The 12,589-nt window shown below is 33.8% G+C and overlaps 1 protein-coding gene across 3 annotated transcripts in view; it reads left to right on the top strand.

Annotated features, from left to right (window-relative positions):
- The first annotated feature begins 4,499 nt into the window (after positions 1-4,499).
- ARHGAP44 (Rho GTPase activating protein 44) overlaps positions 4,500-12,589 on the top strand; it is a 148,060-nt gene continuing 139,970 nt past the window's right edge. For all 3 annotated transcript variants that reach the window (XM_031965519.1, XM_031965518.1, XM_031965520.1), the window contains exon 1: positions 4,500-4,629. In XM_031965519.1, coding sequence (XP_031821379.1) covers positions 4,577-4,629 — 53 coding nt within the window. In that variant the 5' untranslated portion in view covers positions 4,500-4,576. The remainder of the gene's footprint in view (positions 4,630-12,589) is intronic.

The raw sequence follows: 12,589 nt of genomic DNA, 5'->3' as shown, positions 1-12,589 counted from the left end.
TCAGTTGAAACAAGACCTAGATCTGACTGTGGCTCAAATAATGAGATTCTCATTGCAAAATTCAGACTTAAATTGAAGAAAGCAGGGAAAATCATCTCTCTCTCTCTCTCTCTCTCTCTCTCTCTCTCTCTCCATATATATATATATGGAGCTATATATATATATAGCCATATATATATATATATATATATAAAGCTATATATATATATAACCTTAATAATATCCCTTATGAATATGAAGTGAAGGTAATGAATGGAAAAAAATTAGATCTGGTAGATAAAGTGTCTGAAGAACTATGCAATATTCTACAGGAGGCAACAACAACAACAACAACAAAACATTACAAAGAAATAGAAGAACAAGAAAGCAAAATGGCTACCTGATGAGACTACAAATAGCTCAAGAAAGAAGGAAAGCAAATGGCAAAGGAGAAAGGGAAATTTATATCCTACTGGAGGCAGGAATACAGATAATAGCAAGAAGAGATAAAAAGATTTTCTTAAATGAGCAATGAAAATAGAAGAAAAATAGAATAGGAAGGATAAGAAATGTCTTCAAGAAAATTAGAAATATTACAGCAATGTAAAAATGAGCACTATAAAAGACAAAAATGGTAGAGAGTTAACAGAAGTAGAAGAGATTAAGAAGAAGTGGCAAGAATATACGGAAGACTTATACAGGAAAGATCTTAACATCACTGACAACCAAAATGATGTGGTTACTAATCCAGAGGTAGACATCCTGGAGAATTAAGTCAAGCTAACAACAAAACTAGTGGAGGTAATGGAACTCCAGCTGTGTTTATTTAAAAGCCTAAAATATGATGCTGCAAAAGTGCTGCACTCAATATACAGCAAATGGTGGCCAGTGGCTATTGATTATCCAATTTGACATTTTGCATTATATACTCTGCATATAAGTTCAATAAATGTGATGATATACATCTTTGTTGTACTTCTTTTCCAGTCTTAAACTGCTTGTTCCATGTTCATTCTAACTGTTGCCTTTTGACTTGCTCTCTTTTAGAAATTTTCACATTTTGAGTGTGAACCACTACATAGCATTCCCAATCCCTCTGTTTTTGTCTGCTTGCATTTTTGATTTCCTTCATAGATTAATTGTACATTATTTCAAAATCCGATTCTTCTTGTGCAGCAAAATAACTGGATATGTATACATATATTGTATTTAACATATACTTTAACATATTTAACATTTGGGGGGAGTTGGGGGAAGGGGAAAAATTGGAACAAAAGGTTGTGCAATTGTCAATGCTGAAAATTACTCATGCATATATCTTGTAAGTAAAAAGCTATAATAAAATTTTTTTTTTCACATTTTGTTGCAATCCACACACTCAGAGGCCTTAGTGTTATCAGTGAAGAAGAAATGTTGACAATTTGGTCTCTAGTTCCTCTGCCTCTTAAAAAACTAGCCAAAATTAAGGTTGCATGGAGAAATACCACCAATCTCAGATATGCAGATGTTACCACTCTGGGGAAATAAGTGGGGAAATGAATAGAATCCTGAACCTGGAACCAGGAAGACTCTTCTTCTTCTTAAATTCAAATTTGGTCTCAGATTTTTACTAGTTGTTACTTCAGTTTCTTCTTTAGTAAAATGAGCTCTTCTGTAGATGGAAAAGGCAAATCCCTCCAGTAACTTTGCCAAGAAAAACCCAAATTGGACTCCAAAGAGTCAGACCTATCTGAATGACTAAACATCAATAACAAATTTTAATTTGAAATAGGCTCAGTAGTTCATTGTTGATTAACTTGTGAACTAATTCTGTCATGGAAGAAAGACTAAAGACTAAAAGACTAAAAAGTCTCTCTATTGCATGTATTCTTCTACCCCAAAATGCTAAAATTAGTACTTAGCTTCAAAATTTTCAAAGATGATCATAGTGGTTACTCCCAGATCACAACATCAGTGCGAGATGTCATGTCACTCTTTTCATTTGATGGTCTGGATGTGTTCTGAATAGTCTAGAGAAAGGAAGGGAAGGGAAGGGAAGGGAAGGGAGAAAGGAAGAGGAAAATGTTGGTAAGTCTATATTTCCCAGGGAAACCATACTAGGAATGAAGTTCTCTACAATAAAATTCTGAGAATATAAAGAGACACTACTCCAACGAAGAGGAAAAGGGACTTGCCAAAAAAGAACAAACTGTTCAGGAATAGTGAAGAGATAATGTTTGATATAAGAAACAACTTCCTAACAATTAGAGTTCATCCAAAAATGTAATAGAGTAATTCAAGTAATTCAATTCATTTAATGAATATCTTAAAAGAAAGGCTAAATAACCACTTGTTAGGTGTTAGGTATACTATATAGAAGTTTGTTTTTTGTTTGTTTTTATTTATTTATTTATTTGTTTTAGATAGGGGTTGTACTGAATGGCCTCTTATATTCTTTCTGACTCTGGGATTCCATGAAAGAATGAGAAAATGCAGTTTGATTACAACATGTACCACTGGATAAAATATCTATATTATTGAGATCACATACCTATCAAAAATGTACTCTGTACACTTTAATAAGGTATCTAAAGCCACTGATTTTATTGCTCTTTGCTCTTGGATATTTTCTTCTGAAAATTACTGGTCCTTTCTTTTCATATTTTTCTTCCTATGCCATCCATATCAGCAACACTCTAGCTTGGAATCCATCTTGGAAGATATTTGTAAGTTTTTGTCCTTCCCCTTTTAGGTTCCATTAAAATCACTCTTAATTAAGCTTGATTTATTACAAAATAAATATCTATATATGACAAAAATATATCACAGTATTTAAAATATGTTCATTTGTGAAAATTATGTTTAAAAGTGTTCCTTTTCCCTTTGTGTTTCCTGGTCATTATAACTAAGATGCTGCCTACCCGTCATTGTTCTGTCATCTAGCTTTTCTAGTATAGACCAAAGGAGTTATAAGAGTAAAACTGGAGTAGAAAATGAGCAGAGTTCCATAGTGGAAAGTGCACAGAAATTTGGAGGAAAATAGACCTTCCTGGGTTTAAATCCTATCTCTGATATCATAGGCAATTATTAACCTTCTCTGAACCTTACTTTCCTCTTCTGTAAAAGACACAATAATTATAGAAACTACCTCCAAGATTGTTGTAAGAATCAAATGTAATTATGAATATGTAAGAAAAATGCTATATATTTGTAAATATCAGCTATCATTGGAAGAAGAGAGTCAGCAATAGATGTTACTGCTCCAGCATTGTAGTAGGTAGGGTGGCTCTATGGTCACAGCCTAAATCAAGATTTAAATGAGTATTTAATTTGTTGATTATTAACAATGCTGGGTGAGGCTGAATCAACACTTGTCTTTGATAGCTCCTAGGCTTAGAAGGAACCTTAGTGGTACAATTCTCTTATTTTACAGATAAAGAAACCAGGAGACTAATTAACTCCATTGCTGCTGCACACACAGAGAAAAACATGAGCTTGGATCCAAAGCTCTTTCCAATACAATATGTTGGAAACTTACATTAACGTTGCAATTTGTCCACTACACGATATATTGGCCAAGAGAATCTGCTTGGGATAGTCAATATTCTTGAAACACTTTCATACCGAACATTCATTCTTCATGGTCATTGAAAAGGAACTAAGAACCAGAGATTCTTTTCCATATGTCACTCTCACCTCCACCATGGAGAGAGGCGTTTCCTATATTTGCTTTCCGCTGCCCAATCAACAATGTCTTTTCTGCACTCTATGGTCATTGTCAGGAGCCAACTCTAACTGACTTTGGAGAACCAATTAACTGTTCACTGAAAGTGAACAATTACTAAAAATCAGGCTTGATTTGCTTTGTTGATATCTAGACTATACACTTAAAGATGTGTGCGTATGCTTTCTTTCTTGTATCCCAAAATGTCTGCTTATTAAAACATTTTCCAATACACTCTTCACTTGTTCATCTCATCAATTTTCAGAAACAGAAAAGTGAGCAAGAGAAAGATGAGAAACTTCAATTCCCAGGATTCACTGTGCTCTTAGCACAGGCGCGACTGGGAGGCACCCGCCCAGTAAACAGTTTGGGAGACTCTGGGGTTCCAGCTATGGATCCTGGCTGGGGGGCAGGAAGTGGGAGTCGCACAGCTAGTGGGTAGCGGTGTCCATATGAAATGATTGCTTAACCTTCCAAGTATACACCAGGGGAAGAAAAGGTAGCCCAGCCAGGTGCTGAGCTGAGTGCATGAAAATGGAGGAGGGCTGCAAATGAAGATGCAGCAGCGGCAAGCCGCAGCCGCAGCAGCAACAGCCGCAGCCTCAGCCTCAGCAGCCGCAGCAAGTGGCAACAGAGCCATAGAGCTTCTGGCCTGACGGCTACTCTTTCCGCAGTATTACTGCTCCTTCCATCACCGTGGGGGTCATGTAACTGCGGCTGCAGCTGGCTCGCTCTCTCTCTCTCTCTCTCTCTGTTTCTCTCTCTCTCTCTCTCTCTCTCTCTCTCTCTCTCTCTCTCTCTCTCTCTCTCTCTCTCTCTCTCTCTCTCTCTCTCTCTCCCTCTCTCTCTCTCCTCTCTTTACACGGATAACTCCTGTATGCTACGAGAGACAAGATGAAGAAGCAGTTCAATCGGATGCGTCAGCTTGCCAACCAGACCGTAGGCAGGTAAGGTCAACACTATTCTTCCTGTCGTCCCCTGCCTCCAGGAATGGCCCCTTCCTGAAAATCTGGCTCTTGTCCCTGGATGATGGCGTCTGTTGTGGGCCCCCCACCCTTCCCTCCTCTTTTCTTTTGGTATCATCTGCTTATGTCCATCACCTTGATTTTGCATTCCCCAGGCTCCTTGGCTAGTAAGCCCCTCTTTGTCCCCTCTCTGGTGGCTCTGATGCTATATGGTTTTGCTTACATTTACCAAAGAAACTGTGACGCACTATCTACCTTGATCCGCTATTGCCCGTCTTCCTAGAGACCCTTCCCCCAACCCTCCTTTGCTCTTCTAGTCATTTATCTTCCTTTTGTCTGCACAAATCACCAGGACAGCATCTCTTGAGTACAGGTGTCTGCTTTGAATGTGGAAGTCCCACTTCGAGTAATTGAGCCAGAGTAATTCCCTAAGGATGCCTCTCTTGCTCAAGGTGAATGGGTTTGAGAGGGGTGAAGGCTCTCTTGCATAGAATTTAGGCTTGGTCACTAGGTCCAGAGGCACTAATAGGCCTACTTATATTTATTGGATAATCCTGAACCTGCTCATACTGCAAGGTTTGTGATTTTGTTGGAGGGGGGTGTTAAAGTTGTTTTTATGATATTATAATGTCAGATCATTTTCCTGGCATTGCATCCCAAGGATACCATAGTAGAGAGGGAGGATGCTGATGGAATGGTGCTATTGTGAGACAGATTTGACTTTCTTGATTTAAGAATACTTTCAAGGAGTGGGAAGGAGAATATGTTGCAATAGAGGAGCTACTTAGTGGATAGATAAGAAAGGGATTCTAGCAAGGTAGGAAAATGAAAGTTTAGCAAATTCTAGCTTAATAAAGCTAGATAAAATAAAGCTAAAATAAGCAATAAACCTTACACAAAAACCTGTAAGAAATGAGAAGAGGGTAGGAGAAGAGGAAAACTGTGGTAAAATTGGAAAAATTAAACTTGGCAGAATCTGGCTTCTAAGTTGTTTTAAGAAGTACCAATATCTATCCACATTACATAATGACACTGGTAGTCTTTTTCACAGAATATGGGCACTCCTTGAGGAAAGAATTGGTAAATTAATTAATAAAGATTTCTTTTAGGAATCACGTATTTGTAACTAGGAAGCTATTCACTTATAGCTGAGGTAGAGAATGTTATGAATTTAGTTAGTTTATAAGGCAATCAGAAAGCAAAATGCTTGACTGCTTCTTTGGAGATTAAACAGTGAGAAAAAGCCTTTTGATTTGTTTTTATTAAAAAACTGAATACCATTCTGAGAGGATAAATTGATCCTGACATAAAGAGTTGCTTAGTATAAGGAATTAGGTAAATAGAGGACAGTCAACTGTCCACAGCAATTATTCTAAATCAAGTAGGTATATAAAACTTAGGGGCATGCTAATATGTGATGTATATTATCAGTTATGTCAATTTGTGATGACAATGAAAATAAAAACTCTTTCCTTTTTTTCCTTCCTTCCTTTATACAAAAGTAATGTGTAATGTCAAATTTCCACTAATTCTGATTTTCACATTCAATACTTATTTGTTAATCATTTTACAATGCTCAAGTCACTGAGCAAGGTAATAGGATACCGAGTGAATGAAATAACACTTGTCTTCAAGGAGCTGACATTCTACCAGGATAGGGAAACAGGACAATTACTTGAGAAATTAATATGTCAATGGATCTGGAGTCTCATGAGTAATCAATGTTGATATCCCTTCCAGTAATAAAGATCACAACCTATTTATGTCTATTCATTATTCTGTGTGATTCTTTTCTGAACTTTCACATCCATCCTCCAAAGAGTATCCATCTAAAGTCCTGAAATATGATTTCATGGTCTCTAGACATTATATGGTTACAGTATACAGTTTAACAGGGGCTGATCATCTGTTATCTCCTGTTTATGCTAAATATCTTACCTTTTTTTCCTTTTCTAATAATATACCTGATACCATATTTTATGACACTCATTTTGTGCCATTCATCTTTGGCATTATGTTGTTGATGATTTTTAATATATCATTTTAAGTCAAAATTGTTTATCTGCTCAAAAAGAGAGTTTGCTCACTGAGAGTTCCCTATGCCAAAGAAATCCCAGATTTGCATCAAAAAAAATGTCTGTTGTACTTTAGGTGATTCTCAATCTTCATTCTTTGAAGAATATAGTATTTCTTGATTTTTAGCTATAGAATATTTTCAGAAGAATACTGATGTCCAAAAGAGTAGTGTGATTCAAGTTGTTCAGAGTTGATAATCTTCCAGGATACTTTCATTGTCAATCTAAAGCATCAGGTTTTCAATTTTTTTGTTTTGCTTTTGTCACAATATTCTTGGCTGTGGATAACTGGAGCTTACTGCATTTTTAATTTGGCAATATTTCAGACACTTGAAAGTCACAGAAATAAAATTTACCTTCAATAAGGTTACCTTCTTGAGTTTTTTTTTGGTAACTTCAAAGTCTGACAGGTTTTGAGGTTTGTATACATATGTATTAGTTAAGTTTTGTTTCTCTTGTGAATACTATGCTTTCTAGTATGTCCTACATATGCAGAGCAAAATTTATGTAAAAATTATTTATATATTCTATTTTAGCAGTAATAACATAAAATCCAAAATGTTGCAGCACAAATAGTATGCTTCCCTTGAGAATCCCAATCTATGTGTTGTTCAGTTATAATAAATAAATCATATCTTTCATGATAAATATGAAGGAGAGCTATGTTGAGAACAAGGCTACGGTTAAATTGTATTATTTGGTACACAGCAAATGCTTCTATCAGTCCTACTCTTATAGAGTACTATTACTTGTATGTACTACATCTTGTTTATCTATTTCTTTGCTGTCACAAAAAAGTGTTGCTATAAATAACTCATGAATTAATATCTCTGAGTGAGATGCCTCACCAGAAAAAAAGGATAATAATATAATATTTATCAAATCAGTTACATGAAAATTAGAAAAGGGAGCATAAATAATAAAAATTCTGTGAGAATCACAGAAAGCCTAAAGATGGAAAACATGAACATATAATATTCAAATCCAAAACTGAATGCTCAAAGTAGGTAAGAAAGAGAATTAATAAAGCAAATAAGATAAATATTTCTTAGGGAAAAAAAAGAAAAAAATACTGAGCAAAGAATTTGGAGGGGAAAAAAGGAAGATGGAAACTGAACTAACCATTCAATTGAAGGGGCAGAAAAAAGGAAGGGAAGAATTTGATAAACAAAAGAAAGAAAAGGAAATCAATAAGTAAAACTCCAAAGCTAGGGAAAACGTTGAAAAATGGAAGCAAGGAAAAGGAAGATTGCCTTATGGGATGAATGTTGCATGAGTATTAATTAAATAAACAATGATAAAGAGAAAATATTGTTTTGTAAGAAAGGAAACAAAAAATAATCGTAAATATCAGATGCAAATAGTGGAAATAAAAAATGAACTCTAATAATTTTAAATATGAATAGATAAAACAATTCCATAAAACAAAAGGTAATGTCTGGTTAGATGAGGAAACAAAATTCTATAGTCTGTTTACAAGAATCAGATCTAGAGATCAAAGACATGGTGAAAATAATATCGAAACATTCAAGCAAAAATTTTATTTTTTTCAAATATTTCTTTCTTAAAATAAATTTTTATTGATTTCATTTTAAACAGTACATAAGTTCCTTTATATTTCCTAAGTCAAACTTTTTTTAAAAAAGGAAAAAAGAGGAAAAGTTTATTAACATATCAGAGATGTGAAAAAATTAAAAATATAGCACATTTGTGAAACTCCCAGTTTGGAAAAGAGATAAGATAGGGATGCTTTTCCCTTTGGAACGTAGTTTATTAATTGCAATTTTTTAACATTCACTTTTAATTCTTTTGTATCTGTCCTTTCCATTGTTGTCTTTATTGCATTATTTTCCTGTCTCTGCTTGCTTCATTTTTCACTGCTTCGTGTAAACCTTTCCGTAATTCTTTGTACTTGTCAATTTTTTCATTCCTTATAGTACAGTACTATTCTATTACATTTATATACTACAATTTGTTTAGCTATTCCTAATTCTATGCTATCATAAAAACCACTGCTATAATTATTTGGAGAACTTTTATCTTTTATTGTTTCTGGAAATATGTTATCCAGGCTCTTTTAGGGGAACTGTTAGGTAGTTCAGTGGTTGTTAAATAATCTCTCCTTAATTTGTTTTCCAGATCAATTTTTAAAGTGAAATGCCTTACACGGTTTTATCCAGTTAACTTTGTTTTTAATATTCCTTTGACATATAATATCTTTGAGTCATTGATTTCTATTTGGTCCATTCTAATATTGAAGGAACTTGTTGCTTAAATAAGGTTCGGTATTTCTTGTGACTTTTTTTCCTTTTTTATTTATTCCTTTTCTAATTCATTCTTTCTTAGCTCTGATGTCTTTTAAGATTTTTCCACTATCATTTCAATTTCACTTATTTAAAAAATAATTAAAAAAAAACTCTTACTTAGGATCTCTAGTTGAAATTATACTCAGTTTGTGTTTTTCTTTGAAGCTTTATGTGTAGATGTTTTGCAGTGATTGTCTTCTTCTCAGGTGATGTCTTGAACATCCTTTTACCACAATTTTAGGTGATTTTTTTAATTTCCTTATTCTTCTAGCCTATTTCTTGACTTATGACTTTAAGATCAAGCTGTGTGTACTTCTGGAGAGAATGTCTAACTGAGTTTTTATCTTCTTGGGTCCTGATACTATGTTTATAGGTACTGAGTGTTAAGTTATTTCAGGATTTCAGGGACAGCTCACTGTTGTAATCTTTCAGTGCTCTGAAAATGGTCAGTTGGTGTGCTCATTTTCTGAATTAGCCTTGCTATCTCCCTTTTCTGTCTGAATTCTGCAAACTACTTTGCGTGATTTGGGTCTATGCAACACGTGGACTTGCATTTGATTGGAGTTCTTGTAGATGCTACATCATTATTAGCCAACTGGAAAAATCTGCAGATTCAAGAATAACACAATTGCAGTTTCCCTTTTGTTCTAAGAATTCCTGCACTAGTTATTCTATTGTAGGTAATTGGTTGCAAGTTGGAACTGTAAAATGTGGAAGCAATGAAAGCAACAACAACAGATAAAGTTTTAAATAAAAGTTTTTTTAAAAAAAGATATAGCTTTACTACTCTCAAAGAAGATAGAACAATTGCATGTTAGGGCAATCTCAGTGTGCTTCTTTTATGCCTGTACTGGGCAACTTCCTCTACTCAAATATCCAAAGCCCCTCAGGACTCAAACTTTTGTGATTTATAAAGAACCCACAGGATCCCAATGGGAGATGGTTCAGTTATCAATAAAGAATAATAAAGTGAAAATATTTAATATTGCCTAATAAGAAATGAGGAGTGAGGGGCATGAATTAGGAAATTTAACCCTATTGGTCCTATTACAGCAAAAAATTGATGTAGAACGAATGTTCGATTTCTTTATTTATTAGCATTGGTATATATGCATCCTAGTGGGCTGGGATCATAACAATCAAACCAGCTCACAAATTTAGACCCACACTCTACTGCTGACATCAGAGACACACCTCTGAACTTGTTCCTGGATTATTATATAGTCCATAGCTTGTGACCACTTCTAATCCTGGATCATATATGGGTTTTCTCCTCAGTTCATAAAGAATCTGTGAACCAGCATTGGTTAGTGAAGGACAGAACAATCTTCTGGAATTTTTTCCTGCATACTGTAGAAGTTTAAGTCCCCTTGTTTGTCAACTGCCTTTGCCATGTGGCATGGCTTTGGCCCTATTTAAGTCTCTATACTAAAATGTAGATGATTTCTAGCTAAATTGTTTCCTAGGTGATGAAATAGAAAAAAAAATGATGGTAATTTTCTTTACCTTGGAGATACCAATTAGGATGTAGCCTAGTGCATTTTTGGGATCTATATGGAGGAATTGAATGAGAGCTTGACAATACTTCTTTCTGCTACTCTACCATCTTGGATCATTTTTTAATTGTTTTGTGGTTTTTGCATTGATTTACATGGTTATAGTCATTTTTTATCTTGTTTGCTTAACTCTTCCTACTTAATTCTGCAACAGACTGCATAAAACCTTCCAGTCTTTTCTGTTTTTTTCATTTCTTATAACAAAATTATATTCCATTACATGGATGTATCACAATTTTAAAAAGCCATTTTCCAATCATTATATACCTACTTTATACCATTTCTTTACTATCACAAAAAGTGCTGCTATATAATTTTTAGTAGATTTTCTTCTTATCAATGTCCTTCTTGGGATTTAAATCTAGTGGTAGAATCTTGGGGTCAAAGATATAGATATTTTTCATCATTATATTTATACAATAGCACTAGAGTACATATCTTCTTGCTACTCTTCCAATACTGACTACTCCCATCTTTTGTCATCTTCTTTGTTCTTGAACTACTCTTTATTTAGAATTTGAAGTCTCCATTTGGTTGTATGTCTTTCATTTGTGTTTCTAAACTGATTGCAATTTTTAGTGTGTTGTATAGTCTTGTTAAATTATGTATTTACTTAAGTTTCTGCATTTTAGACCTTGCATTATGTCTATACCATAATACATGGTCAGTTTCTGTAAAATTGTAGTTCTAATAAGTATGTTCTTTAACAGTCCCATTTAGAAAATACCATGTCTTTTATCTCTAGTTTTTCCAGAAATTTGTTCAATTCTATCTTTTCCCTTTTGTTCAGTTTTCTATTACTGAAACTAAGAGAGGAACATTAAAATTTCTTGATTTCATTGTATTACTATTTATTTTTTCTTTTAATTCTATTTCCTTTATGAATTTAGATGCTAAGATGGATTTGGAGTATTTAAATTTGATATTGATGTTAGCTTGCTATGACTCTTTTTAACATTATGTAGTTTCTTTGTTTATCCCTTTTTGTGTTGTGAATTTTTGTTTTTGCTTTTTATGATAGCATAATTTTAATGTCTATTACTTGATGTATAGGGAGTTTTTTCTAGCTGTCCATTTTTATGTAGTTTTTTCTTTCCCTAGTTTTGCTTATTAGTTCCTTTTTATTTTTTCCTTTAATCTAATTTTCCCTTCATTTTCAGTTTTTCAGTCATTTATCAGTATTGTCTGATTCTTCCTAATCTTATTTGTGGTTTTCTTGGAAAAGACACTCCAGTACTTTGCCATTTCCTTCTTCAGCTCATTTTAGAGATAAAGAAACTGAGACAGAGTTAAGTAACTTGCCCAAGGTCACACAGCTAATAAGTGTCTCAGGCCAGATTTGAACTCACAAAGATGAGTCTTCCTGACATCAAGTCTAACACTGTTCACTGTGCCACTTAGCTGCCCTACTAATTTCCTATTAAAAATTAAGTAAAATTCCTCCTCTACTCTTTCCATTTAAGTTTTGTTTGTTTTAAAATTCCATTTTGTGGATATTTTTCTGAAATGATCATGAGTTTCATGAGCCATTGAATTTCATTTTTATTTGTGCATTTAGAAAAAAAAATAATGACTTAGTGACTTAGGTCATTATTTTTTCCTTGTTCTCCTTGGTTGTTGTACTTTACCTTTTTTGTATATCTGTTGTCGTAGAGAATTTGAAAAGCAAATAATTTCTTCAATCTGGTTTTCTAGAAATTCTTTGAAATTTTGCAGGTTAGTTTACATTTGGTTGCATTTTGAACTCCTTTGTACTTCAGATCACATTATTCAATCTCTTTCTGTGATTTTTAGTGTGTGTATTAATCTTGGATTTTAAATTTCATTTCCTTTATATTTGAGGACTGTTTAAATAATAGCTTTTTATTTTCAAAATATATGCAAAAATATTTTCAACATTCGCCCATAAAATTCCACACATTAAAGTTCCAAATATTTTCTCCCTCCATTTTACCTACTCCCTCCCCTAGACAGTAAGTAATCCAGTATATCTTAAACTTGTGCA

The sequence above is a fragment of the Sarcophilus harrisii genome, chromosome 4 (assembly GCF_902635505.1).
Source record: "Sarcophilus harrisii chromosome 4, mSarHar1.11, whole genome shotgun sequence".
In the NCBI taxonomy this organism is placed as follows: Eukaryota; Metazoa; Chordata; class Mammalia; order Dasyuromorphia; family Dasyuridae; genus Sarcophilus; species Sarcophilus harrisii.
Note: the sequence above shows the minus strand (reverse complement) of the source record. Positions and strands in the feature narration are given on the sequence as shown.